This window comes from Astyanax mexicanus, chromosome 16 (assembly GCF_023375975.1).
Source record: "Astyanax mexicanus isolate ESR-SI-001 chromosome 16, AstMex3_surface, whole genome shotgun sequence".
NCBI lineage: Eukaryota > Metazoa > Chordata > Actinopteri > Characiformes > Acestrorhamphidae > Astyanax > Astyanax mexicanus.
Window position 1 is genome coordinate 16,374,869 of NC_064423.1, and position 23,044 is coordinate 16,397,912.

The 23,044-nt window shown below is 37.7% G+C and overlaps 1 protein-coding gene across 3 annotated transcripts in view; it reads right to left on the reverse strand.

The window, feature by feature from the left end:
- rc3h1a (ring finger and CCCH-type domains 1a) overlaps positions 1-22,557 on the reverse strand; it is a 32,945-nt gene extending 10,388 nt beyond the window's left edge. The window contains exons 1-16 of one of the 3 annotated variants that reach the window (XM_007240115.4): positions 22,451-22,557; positions 15,675-16,120; positions 12,820-12,940; positions 10,351-10,590; positions 9,910-10,085; positions 9,134-9,334; positions 8,291-8,423; positions 6,809-6,927; positions 6,086-6,198; positions 5,714-6,004; positions 4,362-4,567; positions 3,872-4,245; positions 3,526-3,699; positions 2,361-2,510; positions 1,788-1,986; positions 784-874 (exon numbers count right to left, since the gene is read on the reverse strand). In XM_007240115.4, the coding sequence (XP_007240177.3) occupies positions 784-874; positions 1,788-1,986; positions 2,361-2,510; positions 3,526-3,699; positions 3,872-4,245; positions 4,362-4,567; positions 5,714-6,004; positions 6,086-6,198; positions 6,809-6,927; positions 8,291-8,423; positions 9,134-9,334; positions 9,910-10,085; positions 10,351-10,590; positions 12,820-12,940; positions 15,675-15,905 (2,819 nt within the window). In that variant the 5' untranslated portion in view covers positions 15,906-16,120; positions 22,451-22,557. Of the gene's footprint in view, positions 1-783; positions 875-1,787; positions 1,990-2,360; positions 2,511-3,525; positions 3,700-3,871; positions 4,246-4,361; positions 4,568-5,713; positions 6,005-6,085; positions 6,199-6,808; positions 6,928-8,290; positions 8,424-9,133; positions 9,335-9,909; positions 10,086-10,350; positions 10,591-12,819; positions 12,941-15,674; positions 16,121-17,002; positions 17,105-22,450 lie in introns of those variants that run through there. The other 2 variants (XM_007240113.4, XM_007240114.3) reach the window with 2 other exon arrangements.
- Between the last annotated feature and the right edge of the window lie 487 nt (positions 22,558-23,044).

Genomic DNA, 23,044 nt, shown 5'->3' on the forward strand with positions numbered 1-23,044 from the left:
TTAACACTATGAAGTAGAGCTAAATAAATAAAGTAAAAAAGTAGATATTAGTTTTTATTTGTTGTAACAGAGCTTCTTGGCAGTAAATTTTATACCATTCGAAAACCTGTTAATTTCCCTAATTTCTCTGACATCCCCCATTATGTGAAACTTGATCTTTAATTTGGAGATACTCGTACCAGGGCTCACTTCAAATACCAGTAATAATGCTGTAGCTTGGTGTTGCAGAACACCAGTGGCCCTAGCAGCCACTGGCTCTATCCAGATCAGTCAATCTTGGCATGCTAATTCTCGGAGCAGACACCTACTGATCACTGAGGCAGAGCCTATTCTCACAGGTGCTGCCAATCAGGTTCCAATCATGCACTTGATTAGCATAAACCAATCTCTAACAACAGCAGAATAAGCTGTTTGGCACTGGCAGAGAAAATTTGGCCAATTTTTCTTGGGTATTTAAAAGATAAATGATCAGGCTTTCCTTTTTTATACGAACTATTAATCTACCAAACACAGATTTCCTAAGTTTTTGTGCTATGTTCATATATATATTCTATATACACACAGACAAACTATATCATGGCTGTCCAATGAAAAACAAGCATCTCCAAAACAGCGACTTTCAAACCCTTCAAAGCTTTCAATAAAAGTCAATGTAAAAATGTATTTATTATTTCAGATCAACATAAATGTAGATTCTTGTTTTTCATTGGACAGTACCTATATACACTACGAAGTGTGTAAAATACAGACATAAAGGTCTGTATCATACAAGAGAAACCTCACCGTTCACTGAAGTATCCCTGAGATGGCATGGTTTGATGTTGTGGGTATGAAGCTTCACTCCAACCTCCATGATTTCCATAGTTATAATCAACTGCACAAAAATAAAACAAGCAAACAAAAACACTCAAATAAAAGTAATCATTACAACGCAATGAAACAGGAAAAAGCACACTACAAGGAACTAACAGACATACAGCTCTGAAAAGAATATGAGAACACTTAAAAATGATACACTGAACACAATGAACACTTCAAATTGAAAACCTCTGGAATATAATTAAGAGGAAGATGGATGATCAGAAACCATCAAACCAAGCTGAACCGCTTGAATTTTTGCACCAGGAGTGAGATAAAGTTATCCAAAAGCAGTGTGTAAGACTAGTGGAGGAGAACATGCCAAGATGCATGAAAACTGTGATTAAAAACCAGGGTTATTCCACCAAATATTGATTTCTGAACTCTAAGAACTTTATGATCATTAAAGATCTAAAAGATCTGCATCTTTTTTGTTATTCCAGCCATTTCTCATTTTCTGCAAATAAATGCTCTAAATGATAATATTTTTTTTTGGAATTTGGGAGAAATGTTGTCTAGTTCATAGAATAAAACAACAATGTTCATTTTACTCAAATATATACCTATAAAGAGCAAAATCAGAGAAAATGATTCAGAAACAGAAGTGGTCTTTTAATTGTGTGTGTGTGAATGTTTACACAACCCACTGGCTTTAATGACTAAAAAGCTAATTTTCATTGCGTAATATACACTAATACTCACACATGCCTGTGCTGGTCAGCATTACAATAGCAGTAATGAGGGCGAGTGCCATCTAGATAGATAGATAATTGTGATCATTTAAACTCCGGCTGCTGATGGTGGAAGAGTCTCGGGTCACAGTGTCAGTATCTAAGTCAGCTGAGCCATTCATAGCTGCTGCTTTTCACAATTGTAAAAAAAAAAAAAAAAAAAGGTGAAAATGTATGATCGTGAGGCTGCAGATTTACCCGCACTGGCAGTGTGTTTGGCTGGGTGGCCTGGCATCAGGCCAGCAGGCTGGTAGCCAGATTTGGACGTGCGGGAGATGGCTCCGAAGCGCGAAACAGTGGGCAGTGAGCCGAACGGAATGATGGGGTCGTCGTCTTTGACCTCAGGTGCCCTGCGCTGCAGCTCCAATGCAGGATCTCTCAGGCTCTTTTCTACATTCTGCTGTTGAGGAGAGAGATTCAATTGTTAAAATTCATATCTAAAAACATCACATTACATAATGTTAACATAATGTTAATGTTAAACTAATGTTATTGTTTAAAAGAGAGCTTAAATAAAAAGCAATTAAAACAATAAAAAAAAATAATTGTTTCCTTTTACACAGATTTCTACTTTTGATTATATTCCTGCGCCTCACTTTATGTGGCCTTTGCTCTGTCAACATGGTAAAAGAGAACAAACTAGAAACAGCAAACACAGATAACCTTTTGCCACGCGCTCCCACTCAAAGTCACTACAGCAGAACACAACCGCTAGATCCATATAAGGAAACTCTTTAAATTCACAGGTACTGATGCAGGGTTTCAACTCACCATTTCCATGTAGCCTGCAGCCATGCCCTCTTTGGATTTCATATCCTTGCCGATGTATGGAACAAAGGTGCCACATGACCACGGGGAGTACTGAGCAGCGTAGTCTGGCTCCCTGAAGCTCTCGAATGCAGTGGAGTTCTCTTCCATGTACTGTTGAGCAACAACACAAACACACATTTTAGGACAGGTAGAATTGTTTTAAATCACACAGACTCTCATGATCTTTGATCAACTGGACGAGAAAAAAAAAAAAAAAAACACACACAGCTCCAATTCAAATCTACTACAGACACACATTCCTCCTGAAGCTGTCTCGCCTGGTACAGATGCTGTAGTCCAATAAATGCACTTTACACTCTCGGCCAACGGACAAATTCTACTTTTCTACTAGGGCTGCGTGATATCGGACAAATTTGACTTTCCAATCACAAATTTTTTTTGCCCCATTTCTCTGCAGAAAACAGACAAAAAAAAACAAACAAAGCAAACAAAAAAAAACAAAAATACAAAAACAGGCATCCATGACGTCACCAGCGATGTGACTATGGCCCATGCGTACACGATGCGATGACTATGCTTAAATGATATATAACATGCAGCCCTATTCCCTACCACAATTCCCAGAATGTATTGTCTATGTCCAGACTCAGCCACTCACAGACCTATTTTTATGACTTTTTCCCCATTTTTTCCTCCTAATTTGGCTATCCAATTGTCCCACCCCTTTGTGAATCCCCATCACCATTGGCGTCTGCGACCCTAGGAGGGTGTGGACGAGCACAAGCCTCCTCCGACACATGTAAAGTCAGTCACCCCTTTTTGTGTGAGCTGCTGCTAATGAATCATTGACTGAGCAGCTACCGCGCTCGGAGAAAAGCACAGCTACCCGGTTTAGATATATCAGCTCACAGACGCCTCATCCGCCTGTCATCTACCGTCCCTCTGAGCGGTGGCAGCTGATGGCAGAGCTACATGAACGGGATTCGAACCTCCGACCTCCCGTTCATAGCGCATTAGACCTCTGGACCCCTTGGAGCCCTTTATGCCTACAGCAAAAGGACAAACTCTGCCTTCCCACTGCATTTCCCAGAATGCATCTGCCAGACATGTTTGAATCACAGAGCATTTTTGCATTAATCAATGTGACCGGTGCTGGTGTGCTTACATGGCTTTGTCCTCTGGCTTCTTGGCTGTAGCTTGGTTCATAAGGTGGGGCCAGGTTTGAAGAAGAGCCAAAAGGAGGAGGGGAGACAACTTTAACCTCTTCTAGCTGAGCCATGATTTCCTTTCTTCGACGGTGCAGGTCATCCAAGGAGGGCTGTGGTCTAGGGTAGGCAGCCTAAAAAAAAAATAAATAAATAAAAAAAAAAACATTTAGATACAAAGATAAAGGGATATCAGAGAGAATTCTTTGGTCTTTTTTTTTTTTTAATGCACTGACCATGAGCTCTACAGACTATTCAGACTAGTCAGTTACTGCTTACAGCTTTTGCCAAAAGATAATGTCTTACCCTGCTGTGAGATCTGCTCTGGCCGTGGTGGTTGTAGATCTGAGCGTTGTATCGGTCTCGTGATGACTCTGGAAGGTAGGCGGAGGCCCCTGCTGTTTGGGGCTGTGGTGGTGGGGGTGCGTCCATAGGCCCTGGACTCCTGTGCCCCAGCTCATCCCGTGTGTAGGACTGGGGTGGGAGGTGGCCTCCGTACGCTGGGTGGCGGCGGCCGCCGTCGTGATGCGGTGGGTAGCTATACCGAGGGTCAGAGGGTGGAGTTGCATACTGGCGTTCTGAAGCATAGGAAAGTGGATAGGAGTCTGGGTAGGCTGGGTCAGCAGGGGGACCAGGGTTACGGGCGTAGCGATGCATGTGTGAATAATTGTAGGAGTTCCCTGCAGAAAAAGAAAAAGAAAATGTAATTATCCAACTCAATATGACTACATACTACAATATAAATGAAGTTAATAATAGACTGTACAATGATCATAAAGATATTTTAATGCTTTACCTGCAGGATACTGAGAAGGTTCGTACTGGGAGGCAGAATGTGGTGGTCTGGAGTCTGAGTAATAGCCCTCGAGCTGATGTGGAGGGTACTGAGGTATCTGGGCAATTCTGGAGGCAGTAGACAGGTGTTTATGGCTAGCTAGACTCTCCCTGGACCCTCTAGGATGAGGAGGTGCAGGCAACATCACCTTAGGCATGGGATCCAATCTGTACAAGACAAACAAATGCCAAAAATATATAAACACAAATTTATACAATTAAAACAACCACTTAATATTTTCTGTCGTTTTAAACTTTGCTTTTAAGAATCTAAAATGTATTATTAATTTCACAGCAGTAAAAAGAGTGACTGCAAAATTATAAACAACCCTGTAGAAGGCAAATTAATAACTGTAATTGATGTAAGATCTGGTGAAGTTAGGTAAACACATTTATTGATTGTTTAAGCAGAATGAATTTGAAAATCAGCAAAAAGACAAAAAAAAAAAGAAGATATTTTAAAATATTCTAAAGAATATGTGCAGTGAGAAGCACATGCATGCAAAGGGAAGTCAGACTTCCCTTTTCTTCTCCTATTGTTTATTAGGAGACAATAGCCTGAGCCATCTTCCTGAAATATTGCTGAATGTGGTAAAAACATGACTATGTTGCTTTAAATTTCTTACTTTTTAAAAGTCTGACATTCACCAACATTTCACATTACAAGCCACATTGCTCAGGTCTTGACGATTCACATTCACAAATGTAAGTGATCTGTATCTGTTTCTGTGTGTAATGTGAACAAATCTGTCCCTGAAACGCCTCACATGTGCACATAGATACGTGTATACACGTCGCCTTCTTCACAAATAACAAAAAATGGTATTCAAAAGACGACTCGTAGCTTTACAAATGTGAATAAATGCATTTGCAGCTCAAATGTGAAGCATCTTTTGCTGGAGTGAAGAGTAAACAGCTGGTCTGAAGTACATCCTCAGGTCGAGGAGGTAAAAAAAAAAAAAAGCCAGGCGGTTTGCTTTTGCTGTTTTTACAGCTATAGCTGCACAGCTGCACCAAGAAATGTGTGGATACGAGAGAGAAGGGATCTGATACATATATGACTAAGGACCACACATGAAAGTGACTTAAATCTAATTAGAAAAAAATCGCATTTAGAACATTAACACAGCCATAAAAGAAAAAAAAAATAGATCTGAGCCACATTAAGAGAAAAATCAGATTTGAGTCACTTCAGCATGGTAATGTTATTTGAGATATTTTCAGTTCACAAGTACACCATTCACAAGACTAAACAATTCATATTAAACCAGACTAGCCCAAATCATTCACATCTAAAAACACTGATAGACTCACGAGTCTGGAGGTGAATCCGGAGCACTGAGGCTGCCTCCGCTCTCCGGCTTCCCCAGCTTGCGTACTGGTTCATATGAAGGATCTGCACCTCGTGAGATCAGCAGCCCGGATCCAGGACCCACATGTATGATGCCATTAGTGACAAGTCCAGGTTTATGGACCAGACCCTCCACACCCAAACCCTCATCAGGAAGAAGGTTTGAGGGGCAAACCATGTCCATGTCATTAAGCTGCGTCAGGGACTGGCTTAAGGTCTTCCTGGTGGGCAACCGCTTGTTCATCTTGCGATACCTAGAATTAGACGAGGAAATCAGTGAAGGTGGCTAAAGATGTTTAGAAATGATTTTAAATAAAGTTTAAAACATAACTCACTTTTCCAGCTCCTCCTGGGAATGGGCAAAAGTGCAGCTGGCTCCTCTGGGACAACCTCCTTTCTGCTTCATATCTCGACACATGTAGGTCTTGTATTTACTGTGCTGAGGGGCCTGGAGAGAGTATAGGCATGGGTTTTAAAAACAGATCCTATATTCTCCACATACAACCATAAAATGAACCCCACTCTTACTAAGGGCTGCAACGATTAGTCGATATAATCAACAATGTTGATTGTTTAAATTTGTCGACTACAAATTTCATTGTCGACTAACCGTTAATTTGTAACAGTACCGCATTATACAAAGTGCTGGGGACAGAAGAAACTTGGTCTGTGCCCAAACACAACAGGCTGCATATTTATTCACTAAATATCAGTACTCTACATGTTTAAACAACATGTGGACATTTAACTGCCTTTTAAATATCATGTTTAGCTGTGTTTCTGTTGAATTTAGAGATGGAACACATGTCAAAAATTATCGTTGACTAATTGACTAATCGAAAAAATAATCCTCAGATTAGTCGACTACCTAAATAATCATTAGTTGCAGTCCTACTCTTACTAAACACCAGTGAATAGTAGGGTATTAGATTAAGGTTGGACAAAAGCCTGTAGTAGTTGAGTAGTAGTACATTGAGTGTAAATCCATGCACCACAGTTTAGCTTTACATGCATTTTGGCTGTATAGCTAAAAGTAGAGCATGAAAGTAGGAATTTACCTGCTGTGGATCTCCTCCTTTCTTGCTGTGGTTCTGGATGAAGTCCACTAAGCCGTGCACAACCGTCTTTACAGCTACGAGTCCTTTGTCAAGTTGCTCCCATGTTGGTGCCGGGGCATCTGATAATGACATACAAAATTTAATGTATTTTATTAAGATTCAAAGTGACAGACCAACACAAAAGTAGCACATCATTGTGAAGTGGAATGAAAATGATACATGGTTTTCAGATGAGAAAAAGAACCTAAAAGCAAAGCGCAAAAATGTGGTGGAAAAGTAACATGCTCATCACCCTAAACACACCACCCCCACTGTGAAACAGGGTGGTGGCAGCATCATGGTGTGGTGATGCTTTTGTTCAGCAGGGACAGAGAAGCTGGTCAGAGTTGATGGGAAGATGGATAGAGTTAAATACAGGGCAATCCTAGTGCTGGGTGGTATAACCAAAAATGTATATCATGGTATAAAGATCATGGTTTCACAGTACATAACAGTATTTTTATTGTATTTATTTATTTAATTTTTGCATTACAGGGCTTTTATAAAGGCACATGACTTACTCTACAGTTAGGAGTAAATAAAATAATAATAATAATAATAATAATAATAATAAAAAACACTAAAGCTTTAAATTAAGACTTTGATTAGTATAGGATTTACTTTGTCCCACAAAATGACACTATGAAGAAATTAATAGACCTTAAAAAAAGATACACCAGCAACTTTAACACAGCTTCCTTTCAGAACAAAATTTTATATTTTAAATAGTTCCATAAACACTATAAATAGTCATAAAATGTTGAAGAATTTAAAATATATATTTCTTAATAGCTCTATTGCACAAGTCACGACAAGTGTAATATCAATTTACAATGTCATTATTAAAGCCATTAGAGGCATTACAGTATTAAAATTAGCCACAATTCCCTTTTTTCTCCAGTTAACAAATAAATTCAGTTCAGTGCGCATTAAAATGATCCTTTAAGCTACAGTATTAATATATTTAAAAGGGCTATAGTTACTGCCTCGTATCCAGAGGTTTAGGGAGTTTTTTTTTTTTTTATTCATCTTGGGCTGAACAGATGATTCTGCAATCAGGACCGATTCTGGGCTTGTCTGGGGTACGAGAGGAACGCAATCCAGGAAAAAAACCTGCTGGAAGCTGCAAAATACACCCCAATATCATCCATTTTAAAGCATGTTTGCAGAAACTGCAAAAAATGACTGGATATCAGAAAGCTGTGGGAGAACAGAGGTGTGCTATTCAACAAAGGTTAATATTCTTTATCATGTTTTACTACGCCAAAAATCAATTTGACACCAGAGTCCTCCTTTATATCAATCTCAATAAAATACATTTATGTTTGTGGTTGTAAGGTGACAAAATGTGAGACAAACTGTTTATGTCTAATCCAGTGTCAGGAGTACACATTCAAAACACTGAGCCGGGTTCAGACAGTGATATAATACGCAGACACAGACCTGGGCTGGGGTCGATGTCAGCCAGCAGCTCTAAATGCGGTCTGAGGCGGTTGAGGTTGGCTGGGTCTCCTGTTCTCTGCAGGGCAATGGTGAGCTCCTGCACACTCTGGGCAAAGGACGCTGGGGTCTGCAGCTACAGAGGAGATAAACAGATTTATTAATAAACACATTAAATAAATGTATCCATCTTTCAAAAGCTTTGAAACCATAGTTAACAATACACACATTTTTAAAGGCCTGTGTGTTTAGAATGTAGTGATAATCATATTACTCAAAGGAGAACTTTGCTGCTGAAGAGAGGGTAACTTGAGGTCATAAACATTGCTCTATCACTTTATCTGATGCAAAACAGCTTGATCAGTCATGAATGGTACAGAATATGGAAGGAAACTCTGACTTTTGGGCACCTCAAAAAATCTCTGGCACCATCTAGTGAAAGGTCAGAGGCATTTAAATAACTTGGCACTAACGATAATCATATGACACCAGTTCCCCATCATAATTTAGAACCTGAGATATATATTGCAGGGACATCAGCCAGATAGACAGTAACAGATGCAACGATTCATAAGGAAGTTAAGAGTCTAGTCATACCAAACATAAATCTGTAGTTCTCTCTTAGCAAGTGATATAATTGAAAGCTTTTCCACTGTGTGGGTTGTGAGCCATCCTTATTCATTAAATTTAGGGAAATTACCTGCTAAACGCATGACTCAAATGAGGTAAATGAGACAATATCACACAAAACATGAGAGAATGAACTGAGCTTGATGCTTTGTTCATATTTAGCTAAATCAAATTCTCTCAATGTTCTAGTTTAAACAGAGCTAACAAAAATCCTACCTTATCTATGATGGACTGCATGTGGGACTTATGGGACTGGTCTCCATAGAGCAGGGAGGACCACTGGTCAGGAGCTATACGTAAGCCTCCCTCCATGGCAATCTGGACGATCTGAGAGTCGTGCTCTCTCCTCAGAGCCTCGTACGTGCGGAACTCCTCCTTCAGCTGCATTAAAGAGGAGTCCTCGTCTCGCTTAGTCACCTGGAGAAGAAAAAAAAAAACATAAAAAAACTGATGAATTAAAAGTTATTTAGTACCAGCAACTAATAAAAAAAATCCACCAATCCGTTACTATACAGAACAAACCATAAATAAAAAATAAATATGCAAACGATCATTTAATTGAGATCAGGTTGACCATAATAGAAATAATCATTAGCTAAAAATTTAATATATTAAAAAAAGATGTCAAAAAAGGGTGTCGAACATAAGACATTTTACATATACAGACCTGCCAACTTTATCAACTTTATAAACACAATAACTGCTTATTAAATATATTAATGTAAACAAACAAAAGTATTTTGAGCTTTTAATAATTGTTTTTTGAATATAAATAAAATAATCAGCATTATATTTATAGTAGTGGTGACAATCGCTTAAAATGATGAAATTGTATTAATTACACCAATATGACGACAGCTACACTAGCATTTATTTTCTTAAGTAAAGCTCTCAGTTAAACTAAGTAACTCAGCACATTAATATATTCTCATTTAAAAAGCAGGTCAACACAAATAAAAAACATATATACTTATTTTGAAAGTTAGAAATACCTTAAAACAGGAGGCTCTGTAAAGAAGCTGCACCACATGTCCTATACTGGTTTTAGAAGCCTGAGGAAAGCGGGGCTCCAGCCTCTGGACCACAAACAAAACCAGAACCTTGCGGGAGAGGGCTGATCCATCCTCTAACGCCAACAAGACGAGCTTCAGGGCCTCTTCCTGCATAGCTGCAATGACAAGAAAAATACATTCATTTATGTACTTGACAATATTTGTAGGTCATTTTATTGGGTTCAGCAGATCCTGCACTTAAAACTATGCAAAAACTGTTTTTTTTTTTTTTTAAACAGTTTTAAACAATTTTTGAAAAGTGTGGCTTAAGCCCATAAGAACATTATGAGTGGTCGCCAGGAGTGTGATGGACAAAAAAAAGACTGAATAAAAACATCAAACATTACTTTTAATGTTCACAAGTTTTAGGTGAAATGTTACCAGGGCCGAGGAACTGGCAGCCCCGAGCTCGGACTGCAGCCCACAGGTTGGAGGAGAGCTGCTGTGGGTTTTGGTGCTGCAGGATGAGCTCGGTCACTGTGCGTTCCCCTAGAGAGCGAGCAGCCCGCATGGCCCGGATACGACCCTCCTCCTCCACCAGCTGGCAGTGTACTAGAGTCACCAGTTTCCTTTGCATGGGCCTGCTGAGAAGACTCTGGGTTGCACTGCCCAACCCCACACCTGCACAGAGCGAGGAAAGAGAGAAAATGAGACACAGAAATTAACCAGACAATCAGTTAACTATTAATTTTTTTTACTAAGTTTTACTCAATCTCATTTGAGACTCACTTCTTCCTTTTGTATTTTGTTAAAATTTTAGCCACATGAATTTACACTTGACTGTAAAAAGTCAATAAACATAATTATAAAAAAAGGGGGAAAAACAGTTTGAAAAAAACTACTGAAGAACAAATCAAATTCAGCTGAACTTCTTAGTACTTTCTTTTTCCTTAGTAGTAAAACAATAACTCTGAAGTGTGGCCAATCACAGAACAGCTGACACAGGAATACACAATTAAACTAAACCCAAAAACACAAAGTGTAATAACTAATAATTACCCAGGAATTAAATCAGTAATTAAAGTTTAGTTCATGATTAAAACACAATCAATTCAGAGTAAGGTATTTCCCTGTAGAGACACCTAGCAGAAGATTATAATAATCTGTAAATAATCAAGACAATACACATATACACAGAATAGAAGACAAATTGAGGATATAATGCATGAATGCTTTTTCGGTTCCTTATTTTATGTTTTTTTCTTCTATTTACAGTCTCTTTCTACTCGTGATTTTCATAAACACTAGAAAAGCATTTTAATACATCACATGATCGATTTAATTCTGCATACAAGCAGAGGGAAGCATGAAGAGCAGTAAGATTTTCTGAGAAAACTATGCACTGACTTTAGACTTGATAAAACACAGTGGATCATCACCAGCAGATGACATGTCTCTTCAAACCATCACAGATCATCAGTAAATTTTGCATTTCATTTGTAAATCAAGGGAGCAGAATCTGGAGGAAGAGTGGAGACACACACAGTCCAAACTGCTTGAGGTCTAGTGTGAAGTTTCCACAATCAGTGAAGGTTTGGAGAGTCATGTCATCTGCTGGTGTTGGTGCTGGGGTTGGATTTCATTTTCCAGCAGGACATGGCACACTGCCGACACTGCCAAAAGTACCAATTGGTTTTATTTAATATTCTAATTTTCTGAGACACAGATTTTTGGGTTTTCATTGGTTGTAAGCCATAATCATCAACAATAAAAAAACTAGTGCTTAAAACAGATCACTTTGTATGTAATACATCATTTTGAACTGAATTACTGAAATAAAGTAACTTTACTTTAACGAGATTCTAATTTTTTGAGATAGACTAGTAACCCGAGTGAGCTTAGTGTCTCTGAAGGGATGGGAGACAACTCTCTCTGGTGTAAGCCTGTCGCGATAACTATGTTATCAACTTATCGTACGACAATTTTTTTTAATCGCGATGATTTTTTAAAGGCCCAATGTCTGTTCTTACTACAAAAAAGTTAGTTTAACTATAAAATGGTGTAATAGTGTTATGCTAGCATATTATTACTTTGTCACACTGTCTTAAAGCTCCTTTGGGAGCCCAGAAGCAGGAAAAAGCGTTTTCTATAGTGGCGCTTTAAAATGACAATATCGTTTATCGCAATAATTTCTGGGACTATATATCGTCTTGAAAATTTTGTTATCATGACAGGCCTACTCTGGTGTTTAAAAACTGGACTGCTGTATCCATTTTACATGCTCACTCACATTTCCTATTGATTGCTCCTTTAAATGCTTCTATAACGGTTATGTAAACATTATTAAGTGTTATCTTTGAAAGTATCAGGACCTCTGATGTTGCTTATAGGTTTGAGGTGGAGAACCAGGATGAATATGCACAATTTAAATGCTTTAAAATGTAATTTAAATGCTTCTATAATGTTAAGTAAACATTGTTAAATGTTATCTGTGTAGGTGTCAGCACCCCTGGTGTTGCTAATGTGTTTGAGGTAGAGAGCCAGGATGAATATCCATGATCATAACGCTTTAAAATGTTATTTAATGCTTCTATAATGTTATGTAAACATTGCAAAATGTTATCTGTGTAGGTATCAGGAGCTCTGGTGTTGTATATAGGTTTGAGGTAGAGATCCAAGATAAATATCTAATATTAAAATGCTTTAAATGTTACTTAAATGCTTCTATAATGTTATCTAAACATTGTTAAATGTTATCTGGGAAGGTATCAGCACCTGTGGTGTTGCTGAGGTGTTTAAGGTAGAGAGTCAGGATGAATATGCACGATTTAAATGCTTTAAAAAGTTACTTAAATGCTTCTATAATGTTAAGTAAACATTGTTAAATGTTATCTGTGAATGAATCAGGACCTCTGGTGTTGCTGAGGGGTTTGAGGTAGAGAGCCAGCTCCTCCACACAGGTGCGAGCTTCGTCATAATGCTTGGTGTCTTCTGCTCCTCTCACCAAGGTGACGGGCTGAGACTTGGGCACCTGCAGACAGACAGAAATACCGCATTATTTACCACAGGGCGTTTCACACACAGGGAGTTCACACACTGTACCAAGCATCTCCTTTGCATAGCTCACATAGTTTATATTTAAGCACTCTGACGCACTCAAAACGACAGACAGTGGCCCGTGCTTATCATCGTGATGAGTGTACATCAGTGTAAATGTCTGTGGTTACATGTCATGCAAAGTATGTACAGCTTTCAGCAGCAATGTAACAACCTGTTCTGTCTATAATAAAGACAAAAGGATATTAATAAACCGTGTTGACTCAAAGTTGGCTAAACCTCGCCTCCCTTTACCACTTCCAGGGCAGCGAATGAGTCATTTAGGGAAGTATGTGCGCGAGTGTGAGAGTTTGGACTGTACAGATATCTAACGTGACCTGGTGACTAAGCAAATGCAAAAGGAGGCTACGTACAGAAAGAGGTTCTCTCTCTCTCACACTCCTGCAATCCAACCAGACTGGAACGACAACAAGCTCTTCTTTTGGAAACCCGATGCCTCCAAAAGCTACTGAATAACAAATGCAACTCTACCTTAAGCTCCCCTCACCCCCTCACTCTCTTTCTCCATGTTTCTCTTTTGTTGCCCTGCCACACAACCTCATCCCTCCTTTTCAGCAACAGCGCATTCATCCATCCATTCATATTATAAACAACGTCTGCCAAAACAAGACAAGCAGGCCGCGAGCTATAAAAAACAAAAAATCTGCCGAAACTTCACGTTCAGATCCTTATCTCTCAGATGATTAAAACAAAACAATCGTGTGCCTGGTGCCTGTCGTACTTCAGTTTCCTTGTGCCGGCCCTTTTAGGGAAATGTAAGGCCAGGGGGAGCACAAACATTTACACACAAAGACTTACTCCAGGAAACGAAGCTGACAAAAATAGGTCTGTTTTTTGTTTAAACACAACCTCCAATGTGTTTTTAATTCCAGTAAAAAAACACTCAAACAGCTTCAAAATGTGAGCTTACAAGTTGTGAATAAAAATATTGATCCGCATCAGAAAGAGCAGATTTAGTGTTATGAATAATCCTAGTATGTCACTCATGAGAAATACTTTGAATTAAGGCTGTGAGGTTAATAGAATGAATTTGATTAACCAAATTACTGTTTTAATTAAGGGGTGCGCTACATCGTATCACACTTTAGCAAAAGAAAAATTCACAGTGTTCTTATTTCCCATTATATATCTACTAGAGGCAGATTATATCTGTCCAGAATCATTAGTTTTACCTTAATCCTGGATATATGGAGATATCTGGAGATATTTGAGTGCATTATTAGTATTATAACATTCTGGATCATTGATTTCTGTTACAAATCTGATCATATTCATATTTTTATTTATATATCAGTTAAGGGTATGCAATAATGAAACTATACTGTAATTTTGTTGCAGTGGTGTATTTTAAAATAATGTTTTTAATTCAGTGTTTTGTTATATTGCCAAGAGCATCATCATCACAAAAATACCATGAAATATCACGATATTAATTTAGGGCCATATTCCCCAATGCGATTTTTCCACATGGTACAATGGAGACTGTATCATTACATATCGAAACTGCAAAGGAAACAATGGCTTTTTTTGTTTATATTTTTTCACAAATTTGAAAAATAAAGATGAATTTTTTTGCAAAATCATGCAGCCCTACTTTAGATAAATACATACTTAACTAAATCACACAGTACACTAAGGTGACCTCAATTATTTTTACTGACCCCACTATCCTCCATTGTGTTTATTAGCAAAGTACGACCAATAACATGAATTAGCTTTAATAATGTACATTTCATTTACTTGGGATATTTAAAAATCTCCAAATCTTCATATCCAAATTTCAGTGCTTTTTTAAAAGAGTGCAATTGCATTATTAAGCCATTATTATTTTATTATTTATTATTTTATATCAGTGACAACTATTGATTATTTTGGAACTCAACTAATCTGATGATTTCTTTTTTTTTTTTATTAGTCAGCGATTATTTCTGCCATGCCCTTCATCTCTAAAAACAACAGAAACAGCTGAATATGAGATTTAAAAGGCATTTAAATGTCTAGATGTTGTTTAAACGTGGAAAGTACCAAAATTTTGTGATTAAATATGTAATGTGTTGTGTTTGGGCACTTTGGAGACACAGACTGAGTGGATTGTAAACTGTGTGGATAATCTATTTACCCTTTATCTCCCATTCTGTCCCCAACACTCAACGTAGGACTGTTACAAATTAACGATTAGTCGACAATTACATTTTTAGTCGACAAATTTAATTAATCTACATTGACGATTATACTGACTAATCATTGCAGTGACGGCACCTTAAAACTGAGTATCTGTGTTGTGCCAAAATCTCCCTCCACATGCACGCAGCAGCATGAGTGCATCAGATTGTGCTGGTGATTTCTTCATCATGTGTAAATGTACATTGTCCCTTATTTAAAAACAGAAATAAACGTAATCCAACAGTATTCTCTGAGGGTAGTTTAAAATTCTAGCAGGGGGCAAAAGTTGGTTCAACACCTGGAAAGGGAACTTGCTAAACTGACATGCAAATGTTCGATGTATGCCTTTATACAAACCATGGAGTGTCAAGTATAGGGAGAGATGATTACTTTACTTATAATTACTTATAATTACTTTACCCAAGGGGTCAAGAATGAACTGGGTCTGCTCCCACTGCCTATCTAAACAGAAGCTTCTCACTCACCTGACCACAGACCAGCTGCAGCAGGGCGGTGTTGACAGGCAGCAGCTCGATGTCGGTGCTGATGGTGGTCTGGTCGAAGGGGCAGGCCTTGCGGTGCAGCTTGTTCAGGCACATCTTGCACACGGTGTGTCCGCAGCCCAAGCTGATAGGCTTGCGGGCATTCTCCTCGAACGTTTGCGTGCAGATGGGACACAACAGAAACTCCGTCCATTGTGGCGCTTGAACGGGCATCGTAACGAGAGGGGGTCTCGGATGCGCTGGCGGCCCAGGTATCCTTTCAGCTCTGCGCCTTCCTTTACGGTCAGGCTTGGGTACGTTTTGTTAAAAACAAAAAGGGCAAACGTCCTATAGATTCCACGGGAATCGGAAACACTCTTCTGAACGTCCAGCTTTTCAAAGATCTTCAGGCATTGCGGACGTTTAGCACACGGTGCTGAATACATAACCTGCATAGAGAAAAAGAAACAAGTTTTAGGACATTTAATCAAAAACAAATGGGGTGCTGCAGCGAGATCAAGGTTTGTTTACAGAGTTTAACAAAATGAAAAACATTAAAATGCCATGTAGATAATAAAAATAAAAAGCACAAAATATTTATTTTGTTTTCCAAAATTAATTAATAATAATGTAATATTGTAAAAACTATATATATATATATATATATATATATATATATATATATATATATATATATATATATATATATATATATATATATATATATATATATATATTGATGGTTTTACCCCATGTAAAAGCTCAGAAAAGCTCTGAAAAGTTACCGCCTACCCTTTTTTAGACTTGGATGCAAAATTAGCTCACTGAATGTCCTCATATCTTCAGGCTGCAAGTTCCAAAATACTCTAAAAGAGCCATAAACACGCTGCTTTAAGGCATTCAAAAGTAGGGGATTTCGAGTGACTAATCAAAATGTGCAAAGCGAGCATGGTGTGACATGTTATGCCAGGAAATACTTTTAAGGCAAATAAGCAAGAAATCATTACAGGCTTAAAACAATGAATCATCTAAATCATCGAATTTAAACATCTGTAAAATAGCAGGAGTAGCTCTGACACATTAGGCACCATACATCTAAAAAAAAAAAAGAAAAAAAAAAAGAAATAATGATCTACTCGGAGTGGAACAGAACTGAAACCAAGAGTCAAAGTTACAGTAAATGTTTACATTTTCTACATAGTTCAGGTTATTTAAAGAAAATCATATATTCTGAAACGGTAAAATGAAAACAAAGATTTTCCGCATATAAAGCAGTAACAGTGCAAGCTAATTAAATTTTAAAATAAAATCACCTACAGCTCTTCTTTTACCTTCATAGAAACACTGACACTCCTTCAGTACAATCTAACATCTTGCTGTCGCGTGCCAAACGGTCATAATCCAACAGGCATTATATAACTGCACACATCCCAAACTAAACAACTAAATGAACTGATTTGCTTAACGCATCTCTACGCCTCACATTCATCTAGTCTAAATGGTCACACACAGCACATGCAAATAAACTGCAGTTATCTTTTCATGCTTCTGTAACAATCTGAGACAACCTGCTAACCTGAGAGGAGTGAGGCACTTCCTCCTGCGCACTGCCCGCAACAGACTGACGCCTCCTACCCACCTGACCTCAGATAGGTTTTCATGCTGGAGGATTTCCCTATGACTAAACTTAGGTCCTCTAGGAGACGTGGGAGATCTTTCTGCAGTTTTTTTATTAGGGGGCTGGACCTCTGGGAAGTCGACCACAGGCAGAAATAACACCAGGAAACGTTCGGGTTTGTAATGTGTAGGGATAACTGGGCTAATGTGTAAACAGCAGTATGTATAACAACATTCTCCAACAATATGGGAGTGTGTGCTTAGAAAACGCAGTGTAATGATGATGGGGAAATATGACTGAAAGCAATAATGAGAAGGAACAGAAACCGGGGTGTCAGCAGAGCCCACTGAGAATGATGTGAATCACACCTGGTCACAGATCTATGTGAGCTAATGGATACTATACTTGATAACTGTACTCAGCCTAATGCATTAGGACATGAATGGGGGAGGACACCACAATGATTAAATAGTTCTTAGAGCAGAAAAGAACAGAAGGGAACAGAACTGGAACTCCTGGAGAGTTTATTCACTAGTCTTTTGGTCACCCTGTTTCAGTTATCTCATTTTTAAAGAATTAAATAAATGGAATATTAAACATATCTGAGGTAACATAACCTTAGTATGTGTTTGTTTAGCAGAAGGTAGGTTGCCTTACTCTGTAAATATAAATTACAGTCAATCTACAGTGGCTTTGTGTCTACATATAGATTTAATGTAATGTAGTACTGCCCTGTGGCACTCTGATGAATCTAAAAAATGCACAGTCTGCTGTCCAATGGGCTTCACGTTAAATTATAAATGTTCTTTTCAACTTTTCTAACTTTAGCTAATTTAATCCAACTTTCTCTCTTCTCTCCCCCTGCCTTTCTTATTACTCTCTCTTTCTCGTCACACTTTGGCCCCATCCCAATTTCCTATTGTACCCCTACCCCTTGTTTATAAGTGTAATCCTAGGAACAGAGTTGCAATTGGGACAAAACCTTTAAACATTCAATACAGATAAATAGCGATGGAGCGCTAAACATCAGCAAGCTAGCTGCTGGTTAACTAGTTAACTTTAGGGCTTTGTATGTCTTCACAAATGGAGCGGGTGGTGCAGCAATTAATAACTGTCTGTTCCTTGTTATGAAGAAAATGGCCAAAAAACACTGAAATTACATATTAAACTACAGTGTAACATAGTGGTTCGCATAATTTTAAATAAGGAAAATATGGGCCAGTGATTCTCAGCCCTATGTTTGGAGTGTGGAACCAGGACACTCTTTCCCTTGGCATGCACATTTAAAACAGAGGGGTAGGGATAAGGTGAAATGGGATTGAGCCTTCCTGTATGTCATTTTGAATGCAGAATTTTGAAATTACGATTTCATAACATTTTGTGTTGTATATTTTCTTCTTACTTTAGAAATAAATGATGTGATCAGTGATCAGTCACTGGTCTCTACTATCCAGGGAAGGTTTTCAACAAGAAATTGGAGCATTGCTGTGAAAACTTGATTGCTTTTAATGACAAGAGCAATGCAAGTGATGTCAAAATCTTAGATGATCACTACCTCTGCAAGCCAACTAAAAAAAAAAAACAAGATTTAGACACACTGTGTGTGTGTTTGGGTGTGCATTTGCACATCTGTGTCAGCAATGGGTGCAACTCAAAAGTAGCAGAAAGCATTCACTAGAAGGGGACTCCTCAAACATGTGGATAGATAGTGTATTTGGCCAGTGATTGTAGTGTTTGTGGTCCTAGACTAAACCTCCAGCATCAGTACTTGATCTTACTAGCCTTTGTTCCGGCAAAATGCAATAAATCCTAACAGCAATGTTTCAGCATTGAGGGTAAAAGCTTTTCAGATGAGGCTACTACTGCTGTAATACAAGCACAAACACACTGTTCATACTCTTTACAAGCTGGTGTCTGTTTTGGAGAGGCTTGGTTTTTAAACTCCACTGGTTCTATTGAAGTGTGATGTGTTCCTGATATAACTGATTTGCATAGAAGGCTATGCGAGTACAGACCTGAGCAGCACTGCATTTTCTAGTTCTAAAGAACAGCATATTAACATTACTTCTGCTTTCATTACTTTCTCAATAAAATGACTGACAGCTGGCGATTACCGCTGATTATTTCCTTGTCCTTAAAAAAATCTGTTGTCACAGAGCCCACTGTTGGATATTAAAGTCTGGATTAATTTAATAGATTAAGTTAATTTTGAGTTCATTTTCATCCACAACATCTAGAACTGTGTATGAGCCATGGACATGGGCAAAGCCAAGAGCTCGTGTCTTGCCTTCATTGGTCTACTTTTGGTAAATACTGACCACTGCCTACTAGGGCTGCAACGATAAATCGTTATAATCGACAATGTCGATTAATACATTTGTTGCCTACAAATTTCATTGTCAACTAATCGATAATTTGTAACAGTGTCGCTTTACACAAAGTGCTAGGAACAGAAGCACAATTAGAGATGGGTAAATGGCTCATTCACATAGTTTACCCTGAACTTAGTCTGTCTCTCTAAAAGTGCTCAAACCAACAGATTACATATTTAGTAATTAAATATCAGCACTTTCCACATTTAAAAAACATTTAGACATTTAAATCACTTTTAAATCTTATTTTCAGCTGTTTCTGTTGTTTTTAGAGATGAATGAAATGGCAGAAATAATCGTTGACTAATTGATTAATCTAATAAATAATCGTCAGATTAGTTGACTACCAAAATAATCATTACTGGTAGCCCTACTGCATACCATGAGCACCACACAGGACCTGCCTGATGATTGGATCGTCAAGCAATCTCTTTGTTTATTCTTGCCCATTTTTGCCATTTTTCTGCTTAACGCATCAAATACAAAAACTAACTGTTCACTTACTGCTTAATACACGATATCCACTACTGGACAGATGCCACTGGAACCAGATCATCAGTGTTATTCACATCACCGGTCAGTGGGTTTATGTGCTTGTTATGGCTGAACAGCGTATGTGAGAAGGTTATTTTGTTTTGCCTTTGCATGACCAATAAAACAATCTTGAAGTTATGCTTCTGAAAACAGAAGCAGTTTTTTCAGTGGAAATCAATAAAGTCAGACTAAAGCAGAATGATCCAGATTATCTGGAACAAACAGGTGCTGTTTCCAAACAAACTAAAGTCAGGCTAAACGCTGGTGGTCTAGTCAGTTGCGCCATACTGGATGCATGCCTCTGTGAGGGTGATGATTGCTGCCAAAATTGAGTTACCTCTGGCATGTACAAGAACATTTTCAACACAGTTAGTGTTCCTGATATTTTTCCAGTTTGAAATTGAGACTAATTTTGATATTCAAATATCTGTAACAGTTACTGTTCGGATGGCATTGATGCTACAGTTGGGGTAAACTGGAGAATTAGTGCTTGATAACTAAAATTAGTAGCATGAAAGCAAGAAAAGGAAAAGTGTAATGAATTACCACAAAGTGCTACATAACATACTTATTGTGTGTGTGCAAGTGCAAAATGCAGTGCAAATTAAACCTTTCAGTCATGCTAAAAGGTGCTTTACAGAAAATTTAAATTTACACTAATCTTATTTTCAATGACAGGTAGATTACAATGAACCAACATAATTTATTATGTTAAATAATAAATAAATATTAAATAATTATTTAATTATTTAATATATTATTATTAAAGGGGGCATTAGCAATTTTTGACAGGTTGGACCACTGATGTCTGAAGAAATTTTGGTAAGAATTTTTGTCGTTTAAATATCGCAATATACTATATCGCTAAACAACAAAATATTACGTCAGTTTTTTTCAATATACCCACATATAACTAAGTGAATATAATATAAAAAGTATACATTTACAATCAGATTTTAAAACAAAGATCACTTTTACAAAAAGCACACATCACCAATATTTTGGTTTACATACAGTAAGCTTAAAAATCCAGCATATTTTTGACAAATCAATATATACAACAAACATAAATGAACACATCCAATGCAACTGAAGTAATTCTGTATGTATTTACGCTTGAATTTAAGGTCTTTGGTAATATGTTTGACATGTGCAGTATGATTTAGGACATTTTAAAATAACTTAAAAACATCTTTGTTTAAAGATTTTAAGACATTTTACAGATCCACAGACGCTCTGTAAGAATGTTAAAAAAATAAACTATCAGATATCACCTGAATATTGCAAACTTTCCTATTGTGAGATTTTTTTTCATTAAAAATAAGGATTATCTTTGGTCATATTCAGATTTATTTAGCCTTAATAATTTAACCTAATATTCACAACCAGCCTGCACTATGGGTAAACGTGTGGCTGGTAAGAGTACAAATTTAACAAATACAGTAACGTTAACACAGGATTTTTGAGGACGAATAGTTCACAAATTATTACCATGTTATTTTTATGTTCAGTAATTACACATTAATTAATATTTAACAATTATCTCGACAACAGTCCGAACAAAGTGCCAGAGAGCTAGCTTAGCTAACCTAGCTAGCATGGAACTAGCAAGCGTTAGGTTAGTTAGCTCAATTTCACAGCCAAGATAGCTTAGCTAACCCTAGCTAAGCTAGCTACAGCGAAAATAACCACCTTGATTTAGTTCAGGATGCGAATACAAACAAAACCACAGAGAGACAGTTTAAATGTTATAGGTTACAATGAAACACACTAGGCAAAATATTTAATATTTAAAACAACGCTACAATTAGCTAAAGCAGCCTATAAGCAAATACACCGGGCAGTTAGCCAGAAAGCTAACAACACTGGAAGCCCTTTGACTATTAGACTAAACGCGTTAAGCTAGCTAGCAGTTAACGAGCTGTATTTAAGCATTAAACTGTTAATTAAAGGGGAATTAAAGACATCCAGACTCGGTAATAAACATTTGTGTTCGTCCTGTGTCGCATTACTTAACCGTCTGTTTCACATACCTAGTTTAATTTAAATAAATTGAACAAGTCGGTCACCACAGCTATTAGCTAATTTAGCTTAGCTTAGTTCGCTAGCTAAGCTAGGCTACATGACCAACAGCCTCCCTGCTTTAGCCTCCCCGGCTAGTGCTAATAAACACGCGGTTATTCGGCACATACTTAAATTCTGAAGCAGGATTTCGACACTATCACAAAACAAAAAATATTTACAGGTTTACTTACAGTTCTTTAGCGATTTATGGCCAAATACAGCAGCATAATCTCGGTCGCCATCTCGGCAGGGGTGTGTTTGCTCTGAGCGGCTACAAACTACAGCCGGCGCGCATGCGCAGTCGCACTTGCGTAATACAATGATCAGAAGCTGGAGAGAAAAGCATGTTTTATTTTGGGCGAGTTTTATAGTTTATAGAGATTTGAACTGAGTCGAACCGAAAACCGATGCATTCTTCGTTCAGTTAAAGTGAACAAACAACTACTAAACGATTATCTGCTATTTCTACAAAGTTTTCTGCTGTTTATTGTGAGAAAAATAGCATTTTTTTTATTCTACAGCTCTGGAAGCTCTCTTTGATTTTACCAACCTCTGGAATATAATCAAGAGGAAGATGGATGATCACAAGCCATCAAACCAAGCTGAACTGCTTGAATTTTTGCACCAGAAATGAAAAAGTTATCCAGAAGCAGTGTGTAAGACTGGTGCAGGAGAACATACCAAGATGCATGAAAACTGTGATTAAAAACCAGGGTTATTCCACCAAAAATGCTATCTGGATTATTACAACTTTTTAAAAATGAACTTGTTTTCTTTGCATTATT